Source organism: Trachemys scripta, chromosome 7, assembly GCF_013100865.1.
Source record: "Trachemys scripta elegans isolate TJP31775 chromosome 7, CAS_Tse_1.0, whole genome shotgun sequence".
NCBI classification, from domain to species: Eukaryota; Metazoa; Chordata; order Testudines; family Emydidae; genus Trachemys; species Trachemys scripta.
The window spans coordinates 126,394,094-126,408,201 of record NC_048304.1 but is presented as its reverse complement, the minus strand read 5'-3'; the positions used below and the strand labels follow the sequence as shown (position 1 = coordinate 126,408,201).

General features: G+C 55.7%; 2 protein-coding genes across 4 annotated transcripts in view; one reads left to right on the top strand and one right to left on the bottom strand.

Annotated features, from left to right (window-relative positions):
• Positions 1-9,078, top strand: part of DNMBP (dynamin binding protein) — a 41,862-nt gene extending 32,784 nt beyond the window's left edge. For all 3 annotated transcript variants that reach the window (XM_034776153.1, XM_034776154.1, XM_034776155.1), the window contains 9 exons: positions 483-682; positions 980-1,110; positions 1,488-1,592; positions 1,825-1,953; positions 3,011-3,343; positions 3,865-4,047; positions 4,130-4,328; positions 4,549-5,015; positions 7,417-9,078. In XM_034776153.1, coding sequence (XP_034632044.1) covers positions 483-682; positions 980-1,110; positions 1,488-1,592; positions 1,825-1,953; positions 3,011-3,343; positions 3,865-4,047; positions 4,130-4,328; positions 4,549-5,015; positions 7,417-7,602 — 1,933 coding nt within the window. In that variant the 3' untranslated portion in view covers positions 7,603-9,078. The remainder of the gene's footprint in view (positions 1-482; positions 683-979; positions 1,111-1,487; positions 1,593-1,824; positions 1,954-3,010; positions 3,344-3,864; positions 4,048-4,129; positions 4,329-4,548; positions 5,016-7,416) is intronic.
• Positions 9,079-10,457: 1,379 nt separating this feature from the next.
• Positions 10,458-13,778, bottom strand: LOC117880218 (canalicular multispecific organic anion transporter 1-like). The gene is made up of 2 exons (XM_034776171.1): positions 12,837-13,778; positions 10,458-11,560 (listed from the first exon to the last, which is right to left on the bottom strand). Exons 1-2 carry the CDS (start codon positions 13,079-13,081, stop codon positions 11,431-11,433), a joined length of 375 nt encoding a protein of 124 aa, XP_034632062.1. The 5' UTR covers positions 13,082-13,778; the 3' UTR covers positions 10,458-11,430.
• Positions 13,779-14,108: the final 330 nt, after the last annotated feature.

Below are 14,108 nucleotides of genomic sequence, written 5' to 3'. Positions count from 1 at the left end.
GTGTCTGTGCAGGAGTGTGGCAGAGCAATGGAGAGGTCATGTCCAGTGTAGACAGTTCACATAGAATCAGTCTGTACAGAGTTTAGGTTAGGGTCTGGGCTCTGGGGCGCACAGCCAGGATAGTGGGAGAGAGGGTGCGAGGCTGATGGGTTGGTGAGATTGTGTTATCAGGATTGATGGCAGGCAGGACTGAGGTAAAAAGAAAGGGTTGGCGGTGCACTAGGCCCGGGCAGTTTGAGGCTGCAGGGTGTGAGTTTGCAGCAGGTTTGAGACGGGTGGACGCCTTGGTTTTTAGGAGCATGGTGAGTCTGGGGGTTGAGGCTGGGATGCTTTGAGGACGTAAAGGTGCAGTGAGTTACTGAGATTCAGTAGCTTTGGGGGGATACGTGCAATGGGTTGGGGTGGGCTTCGGGGGCGGAGTAGGCACTGTTCTGTGGAGATGGATTGAAGTTTGATGCATCTCGTTCCTCCTGACTGCCAAGGGGCTGCACAAACTACATCAACCTGGGCTCCTTCCTCATCAAGCCTGTGCAGAGGGTGATGCGATACCCACTGCTGCTGATGGAGCTGCTGAGTGCCACACCTGAGTCGCACCCTGACAAGGCACTACTCACCGCTGCAGTCCTTGCAGTCAAAGAGATCAACGTCAACATCAATGAGTACAAACGTCGCAAGGACCTGGGTGAGCCAGCCTGGCAGAGCCGGGATGAGGAGGCACGCCCAGCACAGCTGGGCTGGGAATGCAGCTTTGGAGAGGATGTGGCAGCTGGGTGTGGGGGACATGGTGGCAGGGCTGTGGTGGAGATGGGACAGCAGGGCTGTGGGGTGGCAGTGGTGATGTGGTGGACGGGGGGATGGGGATGCAGTGGCTGGAGGGGAAGAGGGAGGTATCTGGGGATATGCAGCACCAGGGGTAGGTGATGAGGTTGTAGGGCAGTTGCCAGTGTGGAGTTTTGACTCCTGCTCCTGCCTCTCCCAGTGCTGAAGTACCGAAAAGGGGATGAGGACAGCCTCATGGAGAAAATCTCCAAGCTCAACTTCCACTCCATCATCAAGAAATCCAACCGTGTCAGCAGCCACCTCAAGCACCTTACAGGCTTTGCCCCCCAGGTAATCCACCCGCGCAGCTGGAGCCCACTTCAGGCAGAGGGAGCAGAAAGGAGGGAGTTTGTACCCCTCTGGCCTTCTCCTTCCAATTACGCTCATCACGTGACTCTGCCTGGTGATCCAGAGCTCAGCACAGATGGGTGGGGGGAGTGGTCAGTGGGAGCCCGGTACAGACACGGCCAGGGGTCAGTGCCTCTGGCCTTTCTCTCCTCTGGGTAAGTGTATGTTGGGGTGTCAGTGTCCCTCAGTCTCTCTTCCCTTGGAGGGAGGCATTGCCCATGGCCTGTCTCTGCTCTGGGAACAAAGGGCCACCTGCAGTTCCCATTGGGTAGGACACTGTGGTGCTGTATTTGACCCCTTTGAGCCACTCTCCATCACAGCTGAAGGACGAGGCCTTTGAGGAGACGGAGAAGAATTTCCGGTTGCAGGAGAGGCTGATCAAATCCTTCATCCGAGACCTTTCCCTCTACCTGCAGCATGTCCGGGTGAGTCCATGCTCGACTGGGGCTGCCCTCGCTAGTCCGCCTGGTGGGGTCAGTGATTCCCTTCTCCTAGAGGAGGGTTCAAGCTCTGGCACGTCCCGTTCTCTGGGGTGAGAGTGGAAGGGGAGGGAAGGGACCCTGTTCTCTGGGTCACTGGCTGTGTGGGGGGGGTTCTGCACAGCCCTCAGCAGCGGGTGATCATTGCACTGACTGCTGTTTGTGTCCCTCACCCCAGGAGTCGGCCTGTGTGAAGGTGCTGGCAGCTGTGAGCATGTGGGACTTGTGCATGCAGCAGGGCAGCAGGGATCTGGAGCAGTTCCAGAAAGTGCATCAACTCATCAGCGACCAGCTCTTCTCCACCTTTGTAAGTGAGCCTCCTCCCCTTGTCCTCTCTCCTCTCTGTGCTGACCTGCTGTCTCTGCATGGGTGGGAGCAGTAGGGCCCTTGGAATGAGTGTGTGTGGGGGGGTAACGCGGCCCCGTCACATGTTCCGGATTACGTGCTCAGTCTGACTACGAATGTTTGTATGCATTTACACTCTGGGTAATGCCAGCTGGGCGGGTTGGACCGTGCTGTTTTGAGCTGGGGAAGGCTGTGAAGCTTGGTGTTAGGCTTGGGTTTTATTGGCTATTCACTGACAAAACACGTAATTGACTTAGAGTTACAGTAAGGGAGGAGGATTTAGGGTGAAACATGGGGTGTTAGCTAGAGATACAGCAGAAGAGAGTGAGGGGATGAAGTTCGATGACAGGGTTGATGGGGATGTTGATTTATGAAACATGGGGGGTTAGCAGTCGCCAGATTAGGGTGAGAAAGAATGATGGCTAGCAGGGAAAATTGAGGGTGAGAGTCGAAGGGGTCATTAGGAATGAATTGGGATGATACTTGGGGTGACTGTGGGGCTCAGGGATACTACAGAGTGTGACTCACAGGAAAGTTTAGGGTGAAACGAGCAATGTGATGAGAGGCAAAGATTAGCGAGAGAAAGCACGAGTAAGTGGGGGGATGACTGAGGGATTCATGGAGTGGTCAGTGAGTGTGATATGGGGTGGTGATTAGAACGGATGATTTACTAATAAAATGGGGGTTACTAGACGGAAGATTTAGGGTGAATCATGGGGTGGCCACAGGAGATGTAGAGTGAAACGAGGATTGACTAGAAGGGAGGACTTAGGAGGAGATTGGGGTGAGGGGTGACTAGGAGGTATCTGATGAAGCTGAGTGAAGGGAATGTAAAGTGAATCTCAGTCCACGTTTAGTGCCAGTGAGATGACTGTGGCTGTCGAATCAGGACAGCTAGGACTCCCCATCACTTGGGACACGTGGCGCTAGCTAGATAAATCCCTGCCCTGGCTGAGAGAGGCTGAACGAGGAAAGAGGGGGATGCTCTATCACCTGCCTCTTGTTTCACTGTCTTCCAGAAAGAGAGGACGGAGCGGCTGGTGATCTCCCCTCTCAACCAGCTGCTGAGCATGTTCATGGGGCCGCACAAGCTGGTGCAGAAGCGCTTCGACAAGCTCCTGGACTTCCACAACTGCACGGAGCGGGCGGAGAAGCTGAAGGACAAACGGACGCTTGAGGAGCTGCAGTCAGCTCGCAACAATTATGAGGCATTGAATGCCCAGCTCCTAGACGAGCTGCCCAAGTTCCAGCGCTGTGCCAAGGAGCTGTTTGCCAGCTGCTTGCGGGGCTACGCCAGGGCTCACCGCGACTTTGTGCACCTGGCACTGGGGGAGCTGAGGCCACTGCTGTCGGTGAGTTCCCAGAACCCAGCTCCGCAACAGGGGCAGGGGATGGAGCAGGGAGGATGTGATTGCAGATGCTCCTGGCTCACTGCAGACATGTTGTCTCTGTGGAGTTTTTCTCTCGTGTGTCAGGGGAGTTTCTGCTTCCTGAGGCTTGTCCCCCTTGTGTGCAGAGCTGTGGCTGTTGTGTCAGACTCTGGCCTCCCCTGGAGGCTGCGCCTGTAGCTCCCCCTGCTCCAGGGGACTGGATACTGTCGGTGGCAGGGCTGCTGTGAAAGGTGCTGGATCAGCAGGCCTGGGGGCTCACCCTCTGTCCCCACTGCAGGGACTGCAGGGAAGTGGCAGGATAGGCTCGCCCCTGCCCTGCCAAAGGGGAGTTCCAGGGCTGGCTCAGTCTTTGGCCTGGACACTGGTGCAGGTTCTAGACCAGCATCTGGCTCGTCTTTCGCTGAGCTCCCCTTTGGCTGCTGGGTCTCTGGGTTAGCAGAGCTCTGCTGATGGCAGCTTCCTACCCTTTGCTCCTGTTCCAGCTGCTGCGAGTGGCTGGCAGGGAGGGGAACCTCATCTCCATCTTCCAAGAGGAGCACAGCCGAGTTCTCCAGCAGCTCCAGGCCTTTACCTTCTTCCCGGAGTCCCACACGGCTGCCAAGAGACCATTTGACAGGAGGAGTGTGGAGCGCCAGTCTGCCAGGCGGCAGCCACTCCTGGGCCCAGTGAGTCCCTTCTGCCTTGTTTCAGGGGCTTGGTCTGGGGAGCCCAAGGGAGCCTTCTCATGGGTGTCTTGTTCCCCTCCAGCCCAGCTACATGCTGCAGTCAGATGAACTCCGAGCTGCCCTCCTGGCCAGGTACCCCCCGGAGAAACTCTTCCAGGCAGACCGCAATTTCAACGCAGCCCAGGACCTGGATGTCTCGCTGCTGGAGGGTGATCTTGTGGGTGTCCTCAAGAAGAAGGACCCCATGGGCAGCCAGAACCGCTGGCTCATTGACAATGGAGGTAGGTGGGGTTCTGTGCCTCCAGCAGCACAGAGTCTTCCCTGACTCTGCCATCGGCCAGGATCCATGAACAACGAACTGTAACCCTCCGGGGACAGGTGGCCACTCTGGCCTGTCTCCTGTGGTCTCCTCTCTGGTTTATCATCCTCTCCCCTTTGACCCACTCTCCTCTCCATGGGAGCCTTTTCGTCTCTGACCCTGACCCGCTCCCTTTTCCGCAGTGACCAAAGGCTTTGTGTACAGCTCCTTCCTGAAGCCCTATAACCCACGCCGCAGCCACTCAGACATCTCGGTGGGCAGCCACTCCTCCAATGAGTCCGAACACAGTAGCTCCTCACCGCACAGCAGCAACACCCTGACCTTCAACCCCAGTGGCATGACCGTGACCTTCACCCAGAAACCTCTGCAGGACTCTGCCTCTCCAGGGGATCCAGACCACTCCCTGAGGTCCCCCTCCGACACAGATGCTGCCTCCCTGCCCCAGGCTGGCTCCTCTGATAGAACGGTTCCCATGGAATCCAACCAGCAGCCCAACAAGACACCAGCTCACCGACGCTACAGTCGTCCTGAGCCGAACAGCAGCTCCAGCATCCGCAGTGGGCACCCTGCCAAAGCATACCTCAGGCCGGCACCTTCGCTGGAGGACAGAGACTCAGGGCTGGAGAGCAGCGAGTCTGAGGGCAACCAGGTAAGCCCCCCTGCTGTCCTTGCTCTATGGGGGCGGGGCTGCAAGTCACACCCTTCACAGGGCAGAGGCTGAACTGTCCCTTCACTAGGGAAGGGGTGCTGGCACGTGTGAGGCAGATCTGGTCGATCAATCCAGGGGGTGCTCAACCCCTACTCCACCCCTTCCTCCTAGCCCCCACCCCTGTCCTGCCTCTTCCCTCCCCCGAACATGCCCCAGCCCAGCTTCTCCCTCTCCCTCCAAGCACCTCCTTCCTGCCACTGAACAGCTGTTCCGAGGTGGGCAGGAGGCAGGTGGAGGGAGGAGAGGAGTTGATCAATGGGGCACTGGGGAGGGGGGGAGCTTGCCTGCTGGTGTTTGCTAAGCCACCTGTTAATTTTTTTCCATGGTTGCGCCAGCCCTGGAGCACCCACGGAGTCAGCGCCTATGGATCTCAACCCCGTCTCTTGTGAGGAATGCGCAGACCCCCAAGGCTAGGTGGGAAAATGGGGTGTACAGGGTCTCTTGAGCGTGGGGAAGCAGGGAGATACCTGCCTTTCAGGACCAGCCCTTCTCCATATTTTCATGTAGAAAATCAGCCTGGCTAGTGACCAGGGCAGGAGAGTGGGGCTCTGGGAGTGACTGCCCTAGAATTCTTTGAGGGGGTCAACAAGCATGTGGACAAGGAGGATCCAGTGGATATAGTGTACTTAGATTTTCAGAAAGCCTTTGACAAGGTCCCTCACCAAAGGCTCTTAAGCAAAGTAAGCAGTCATGGGATAAGAGGGAAGGTCCTCTCAGGGATCGGTAACTGTCTAAAAGACAGGAAACAAAGGATAGGAATAAATGGTCAGTTTTCAGAATGGAGAGAGGTAAATAGTGGTGTACCCCAGGCTGTACTGGGACCAGTCCTATTCAATATATTCATAAATGATCTGGAAAAAGGGGTAAACAGTGAGGTGGCAAAATTTGCAGATGATACAAAACTACTCAGGATAGTTAAGTCCCAAGCAGACTGCGAAGAGTTACAAAAGGATCTCACAAAACTGGGTGACTGGGCAACAGAGTGGGAGATTAAATTCAATGGTGATAAATGCAAAGTAATGCACATTGCAAAACATAATCCCACCTATACATACAGGGCCGCCTCCAGGCACCAGGTTAGCAAGCAGGTGCTTGGGGCGGCCAATTCAAAGGGGCGGCACGTCCGATGTTCAGCGGGAATTCAGTGGCGGGTCCCTCATCCTCTCTCTTCCCCTTTGAGCTGCACCAAATTGCCACCGAAGAGGAAGGGGGGGGACCCGCCACCGAACTGCCGCAGAAGAAGCGGCGCGGTTGAGCTGCCGCCGAACTGCTGCCGCTCGTCTTTTTTTTTTTTGCCGCTTGGGGTGGCAGAAAAGCTGGAGCCAGCCCTGTATACATATAAAATGATGAGGCCTAAATTAGCTGTTACCACTCAAGAAAGAGATCTTGGAGTCATTGTGGATAGTTCTCTGAAAACATCCACTCAATGTGCAGCGGCAGTCAAAAAAGTGAACAGAATGTTGGGAATCATTCAGAAAGGGATAGATAATAAGACAGAAAATATCATATTGCCTCTATATAAATCCATGGTGTGCTCACATCTTGAATACTGCGTGCCGATCTGGTCACTCCCATCTCAAAAAAGATATATTGAAATTGGAAAACATACAGAAAAGGGCAACAAAAATTATTAGGGGTATGGGACAGCTTCCATATGAGAAGAGATTAATAAGACTGGGCCTTTTCAGCTTGGAAAAGAGACAACTAAGGGGAGGTATGATAGAAGTCTATAAAATCATAACTGGTGTGGAGAAGTTAACTAAGAAAGCATTATTTACTCCTCATAACAGAAGAATTAGGGGTCACCAAATGAAATTAGTAGGCAGCAGGTTTAAAACAAACAAAAGGAAGTATTTCTTTACACGATGCTCAGTCAACCTGTGGAACTCTTTGCAAGAGGTTGTTGTGAAGGCCAAGACTATAACAGGGTTCAAAAAAGAACTAGATAAATTCATGGAGGATAGGTCCATCAATGGCTATTAGCCAGGATGGGCAGGGATGGTGTCCCTAGTCTCGGTTTGCCAGAAGCTGGGAATGGGTGACAGGGGATGGATCACTTGATTACCTGTTCTATTCATTCCCTCTGGGGCACCCGACGTTGGCCACCGCTGGAAGACAGGATATGGGTAGATGGACCTTTGATCCAGATGATCCAGGATGGCTGTTCTTATGCCCTTATGACCCTGGGAGATAGTCCTTTCCCCTTGCTGTGCCTGTCTCTCGGAGTGTGTCTGAGTAATCCTCACACTACACAAAGAGCTGCATGACAGTGTTGATCCTGGCCTGTTGTTCCTCAGGCCCGGCCCAGCTCTGACCCACTTTCTCCCCCCTGTCCCTCTAGGTCTATTATGCTGTCTACACCTTTAAAGGCCGAAGTCCAAATGAGCTGAGTGTATCAGCCAATCAGAGACTCAGGATCCTACAGTTTGAAGATATCACGGGCAATCGAGAGTGGTGGTTAGCTGAGGTGCATGGGAGGCAGGGCTACGTGCCGTCCAGTTACATCCGGAAGACGGAGTATACGTGAGGCTGTACCATCCCCACAGAGAGACCAAGTTCTGGTGCCTTAATCCCAGCTGGACCATGTCAGAGACTTGCGGGGGAAGGGTCTACGACCCCTGCTGGGCTGAGGCAACCTGTACTGCTCACTTCTGTGTGACAAGCCAGCCTCTAGCCACTGAAAGCCATGGGGTATTGCCAGTGGTGCTGGGTCCAGGCCCTGCAGGGGCTCTGCCCCGCCCAGGCTGCTGTCAGTTGGGTGGTGAACGTGGCTTGGCCAGGGGCAGTGAGGTTACAGGGCAGCCTGTGCAGCAGGAATTACTGTTGCCTCCTGTCCTGTCTCTTCCTCCCAGCATGGCAAGTAGCTTCCCCGTAGATCTAGCTGCTAGGAGCTGGCTGGGCCTGACTGGACACAGAGCAAAGCCAAGTCCCTGAAGGAAGTGGCCCCCTCGCTCGGGCCAAAGCGCTGCTTCCTGCCTGTGTGCAGCATTTCCTTTTCCTTCAGCACTTCTGGGTTAATGCAGATTCCCTCTTTGGCCAAGTACCGTTAAAAGCAACCCGGGCTGTTGAGAGCAGGAGCCCCACAGCTCCTCAGCAGCGCGCAGGAGCAATGGGAGCAGGGGCCAGGCTCCCTCACCGGGCAGGGGCCAAGCTCTAGCGGGGAAGTTGGGGCTGGAGAACAGAACCTGGCACCTGCTCAGGGTGGGATTCTTCCCGTCCTCCGCTCCATGTAGAGGACCCACTGTCCCTGGTTATGAGCCGTTTGATTCCACAGCTGGGGAGAGCCATCTCCCCAGAACCGCCTGCCTCCCTGGGGGGAGCTGCTGGTCTATGTCCGTGCTGCAGGGGGCACTGTGACTCCCAACACAGACAGGCTCACACGCTCAGCTGACGCATGGGCAATGCCCAGGGCTAGCTTCCCGCGTCCAAGCCCCCCCCCAGCCTACTGGTCTATACCTTGGGCAGCTGCCTGAGCTGCAACAGCCACGCTGCTGTGTTTTAGCATGCTGGCTCGGACTGAGCTAGCGCAATCGGCTCTGCCCGTGCTGAGAATTCACACCTCCTCACTGGAGATGTACCCTGGGTTTGGGCTCTCCCAGGCTCTGGTTTCAGGACTAGCAGCACCATGCTGCTGGGGGAGATACATGATACTCCTTCCCATAGCGCCCAGCAGACAGCAGCTGCCCACAGCGAGCCCTGCCGCCAGTCGTTCAGATGAGCCAAAGATAAGACGGGAGCCTCACCTCCCTGTCACTCGAGCCATTTCCCCTCCTCACCCCGGCCCACCCCCAGAACTTGGGGGTCCGTCCCTTTGCTCTGACATGTGTCCAAGAGTGCTGTGAGGGGCTGGTGAGAATCAGGCACATCCTTTGGCAAGAGTGTAGGATAAAGGCATTAACACACCACCCTGCCTGCTAGGCTCTGGCTGTGCCCCCGGAATGGGGCAGCACTATTGGAGGGGGTGTATTTGGGGGCTGCTGCTCCTGGCCCGAGAGACACCCCCCCCCCAAGAGCCCCCCCCCCCCCCGGGCCGCGCCGCTCCCGTCCTCCGCTCCCCCGGTGCTTTGACGGCAGTGTCTGTGTCCCCTAAGTAAAGTGTCTCCCTTGGTGTTGCTCAGGCTTGTTTGCGTCAAGCGCCATGTTTCTGGTCAGGGACATGCACCTGGCAACGCTGTAAGCCTGTGCTCCTCCTGCTGCGCGTGGGCCCTCGCAGCCCAGACTGCAGTGACAAACTGGAGCAGCAGCCACCCTGCAGCTTGCTGAGAAACCAAGAGACTAACACACAGTTTGGGACCTGTGCCCAGAAGCTGCTGGAGTACAGCAGTTTATATGGCAAGTGGTGTGTAGTCAGATGGCCCAGCCCCTGTGCAGAGGCGATAGGGCGTGCAAGGACAACCCGAATCGCTGTTCCAGGCCATGGGCCCCAACCTCACACTGGAGCCAGGTTTCTGCTTCAGCTTGCAACTCATGATGGAGCCCTGCAGAGCAGCAAACCTCTGCTTAAGCAAACCCTGTGCCTCCTCTGTCCTCCGCCCCTACTGCTGGACTAGGCCCAGTCTTCAGCAAGATTCCTCAGCAACTCCCCCCTCGCTGCCCACACAATAAAATCACAAACAAGGAAACTGTTTAAATAGCCTTTATAGAGAGACAATTGCAACAACACTTAAGTGGGGCTCCCCAGGGCTCCTGCCTGGACGACTAAGCACGAGCAGGGACCAGGGGAGTGTCAAGTTGTTTGGCTGAGCTTGGAGCAAAGCCGAGAGACTGACACTGACTCCAAGTCTTGCAATGGGGGATGGGGACAGCCCAGGGCTGCAGTCACCTTTCATGGGGGAGGAGCCAAGTTTTGCCTGTGCATCCAGTCCTTAGGCCTTGGCTACACTGGCAATTCACAGCGCTGCACTTGCTGCGCTCAGAGGTGTGAAAAAACAACCCCCCGCGCGCAGCGCTGTAAAGCGCCAGTGTAATCAGCGCTGCTCGCTCGCAGCGCTGCAAGCTATTCCCCTCGGAGAGGTGGAGTACTTGCAGCGAGCGCTGGCGGTGCGACTACACGCGTGCTGCACTGTGAATCCGCGAGTGTAGCCAAGGCCTGAGTATCAGGACATTCTGTTATATGTAGATTTTATAGTGCCCTCATGTGTGAGGTGTCTAAAGGTAGCCATCTTACAGCAAAAAAAACTTCAGGACCAGACTCCAAAGAGAAACTGCTGAGCTCCAGTTCATTTGCAAATTTGACACCATCAGATCAGGATTAAACAAAGACTGTGAATGGCTATCCAACTACAGAAGCAGTTTCTCCTCCCTTGGTGTTCACACCTCAACTGCTAGCAGAGCCCCTCACCCTCCCTGATTGAACTAACCTCGTTATCTCCATACTGACTTATACCTGCCTCTGGAAATTTCCATTGCTTGCATCCGAAGAAGTGAGGGTCTTACCCACGAAAGCTTATGCTCCCAATACTTCTGTTAGTCTTAAAGGTGCCACAGGACCCTCTGTTGCTTTTTGCATTAAAGCAATGGGTCTAACGTGTTGTGGGGTTCACTCGTGCTCTCAGCCTCTCCCCAGGGCATACGTCTTTTTACACTGTCCTGACGCACACTTTCTGCTGGGGAAGGCTGCTTGGAGCAGTGCACCTGGCTACTTGGAGCAGAAGGGGAGGAGCTCTGCGATGGGCCAGATGGTTCGAGCCCTGGACTGGCCCCTGAGGCAGCTGTCTCCTGCCCAGCTTTGCCTTGCAGTAGAGAGCTCCACTCTGCTAGAGGCGCAGTACTGTCAAACACGCTCTTCAGGCTGGAGCTTTAGTTAATCTTTCAGCTATCCTGGGCCTATGCCATTGAGTGCCTTGAAAATAAGGACCAATAAGTGAAGTGATTGTAAAAATACCCCCACGTTCAGCCGAGCAACTCCCAGACTGCATGTCAGGTCAAAGCCACCCCAGGTGTCTGTTAGAGCTGCTGCCCATGCGCACATGGGGTCTGGCCTGGGCACATCTGCACTGAAGCTACCCCCACATAGCGGGGTTTGGATCTGAACCAGGGTATGGCAGCAGCAGGCCCAGAGCTGCTGCCTGCGAAGTAAGTCCTAGCCTTGTCTAGCCCAGCCCCGAAGCCCGCTCTTCAAGGGACTCAGAGCCCAGCGGCTTCACTCTCTCCTTTAGTCCCAGGTGAAGAGGAGTGAAGTCCTGGGCAGGTCCTGCTGCTCGGAGCTGCCAGGCGCACTGAGGCAACAGAAACAGGTTCTGGCAATACGCTGTTTGTCCGTTCCAGTTTGCAGTGGGCCCTGCCCTAGGTTCTGACTCTGGATGTGGGTGCGCCAGTGTTGGGCAGGGGGCTCACCCTGTCAGCTCCAGCTCTCCTACAGCACCGTGGCTTGAGCACTCACGATACCGGCGTTCTTAGCCATGGTCGAGAAAAGGCCTTGCTGCTGGAGCAGCCGCTCAGGGCTGTCATACTCCACGATGCGCCCCGCCTGCAGCACCATCACCCTGCAAGCACAAAGAGAACATTGGGTGCCACAGGACCAGCGCTGCTGTCATGCAGCTACTAGTACATGTCCTTCCCAGTCCGAGGTTATCTACAGCCCCTTCCCCGCCCTAGGCAGGACACTAAATCTCTCCCCTGGGCGGGGGCCTGGGCCTGGGCCTGGGCCTGGGCCTGCCTGTGTCTGTCCAAGACAACGGACATAACACTGCTACTACCTGAAAGACGGGAGGCAAAAGCATCTCTTTTACTGGACCAACATCTGAGTGAACGGGACAAGGGTTGGAGCTGCACAGAGATCTTCAGGTCCTCTACGGCCTGTCCAAGAGGAGGGCTCGGCGACATCTGCACACCCACTTGGGGCAGGCCATGAAGGTGTGCCCAGGGTCCCATCCACACCGCGTCTGGTGGTGGGGTCAGTGTGCCATCCTCCCCCACTTGTTTACGTGTGTGTATAGCCCCCTGCACCTATCAGCTGGAGCCTGGCCCCTTGCACGCCTCCCTCAACTTGTTGGCCCTGATGGTGTGTACAGTGCCCCTGCTTCCCACCCCCGCTAGCCATGATAGTACAAAAACCTGCCTGCAAACCACACCACCCCCCCCATGTGCACAATGATGCTTATAGCAACTGCTCCTGGGGGGGAGGGGGTCCAGGATGGTGTGTGCCGCACCTCCCCCCAGCCTAGCCATGATGATATGTATAGTGCCCATGTGCGCGCACACACCCCATTGCTGTCTGCGATGGGGTGTATGGCACCCCTCCCGCCTCCCCCCGGTTGGCCATGATGCTGTGTCTAGAACCTGCCTGCACCCACCTCCCATTGCTGTGCAGAATGGAGTGTACAGCAGCTGCTTTGGGGGAGGGGGAGGGGATTGTCCAGGATTGTGGCTACAGTGCCCCCACCCGCTCCTGGCTAGCCATGATGGTATGTAAAGAACCTGCCTCCCTACCCCACCCCGAGTGCTGTGCACAATGGTGTGTCAGCAACCGCTTCTGGGTGACCACCATGGTGTATACGGCGCCCCCGCTCCCTGGCTAGCCATAATGGTGTGTATAGCGCCCAGGTGCGCGCACACACACACACACACACAACCCCCGCCCCCCCCCCCCCCATTGCGTATACAGCACCCCTTCCCAGACAGCCATGATGGTATGGACAGTGCCTGCCTGCACCCCCCCCTGCCCCGTTGCTGTGTGGAATGGTGTGTACAGCAACTGCTCCTGGCTGGCCATGACGGTGGGTATTGCAGGGGCGCGCGTGTGCACACACAGACACACACCTGTTGCTGTCCATGATGGTGTGCAGGCGGTGGGCGATGGTGAGGACAGTGCAGTTGGCAAATTCACTCCGGATTGTTGTCTGGATTAAATGATCTGTTTCCAGATCCACAGCTGCTGTTGCCTCATCCAGTATGAGGATCTTGGATTTGCGGAGCAGGGCTCGGGCCAGGCACAGCAGCTGCCGCTGCCCAACGCTGGGGTGGGGAGAAAACACCAGCACTGATGTGGGGCAGCTTGAGAACATGCCCAGCGTTACCTCTGCCACTGAGGGCCAGCGACTGACCTGGTGTAGCCTAGCGGCAGCATCACACCCTGCCTCTCCTGCCCCATCAGCCAATCACCGAGACAGGCTAGGACACAGGGCATGGGGCAGCCGGGCTCAGACACAAGGCTGTCTAGCCCAGCACCTGTCTCCGACAATGGCAGCACCAGATGCTGCAGAGGAAGGTCTAAGAATGCTGCTGTCAGGCTTTGGGGACTTCTGACCCCCTCCCTCCCCCTCACCATTAGGTTTCAGCTGCACCTTCCTTAGTAAGAGATCAGCTTATGCTTTGAAGAATTAGGCTTAATCCTGTATCAAAATTTTTCTTAGCATTAACCACTTTAACACTGGATAGTCTTACTAGCCATATACATGTCCAGGTCCTTTCGGAAGTGTGTTAGTTTCTTGGCTTCAACAACTTCCTGTGGCAAGGCGTTCCACAAGCTAATTACACTTGACTGTCCCCTTGGTCTTGTTTTAGAAGACCGGGAAAACAGCCATTCCCCATTTATCCTCTCACTCGGTCATTATTTTATATAGCTTTAGCCCAATATGGCTGTTCTTATGGGTCCCCCCAGCTGTTTTCTATCGAACGGACACAATTCCAAGCCTGTCACTCGCTCGTCATGTGAGCATTTTTCCAGGCCCTTGCTCACTCTCATTGCTGGTCTCTGAACGCCCCCCCCCACCCCCCCTCCCCACACACACATCAGCACTATGGGTGAGATGAGGTGACCAATACTGCACACACTATTCAAACGCAGCCACACCATTGATTTAGGAAGTATTTGTGATATTATTCACCATGCCATTCCTTATGCAACCTCACACAGAGTCACAGAAATGCAGGACCAGCAGGACAGAGCAGCTAGTCCAGTCCTCTGCAGTGAGGCAGGCCTACGTCTTAGCTAGACCAGTGGTTCTCAACCTTTTTACCTTTGTGGACCCCTAAAAAATTCCGGATGGCGGTGTGGGCCCCTTTGGAAATCTATTGTCTGTATACATAGTC

What these genes read in the sequence shown, in the direction of transcription:
- LOC117880218 (XM_034776171.1), bottom strand. Translation starts at nt 13,081, where the DNA reads ATGTTCTCAAGCTGCCCCACATCAGTGCTGGTGTTTTCTCCCCACCCC. An exon ending in ACCATCATGGACAGCAACAG is followed by an intron (nt 11,561 to 12,836) that starts GTGTGTGTCTGT and finishes TTGTGCTTGCAG; the next exon opens with GGTGATGGTGCTGCAGGCGG.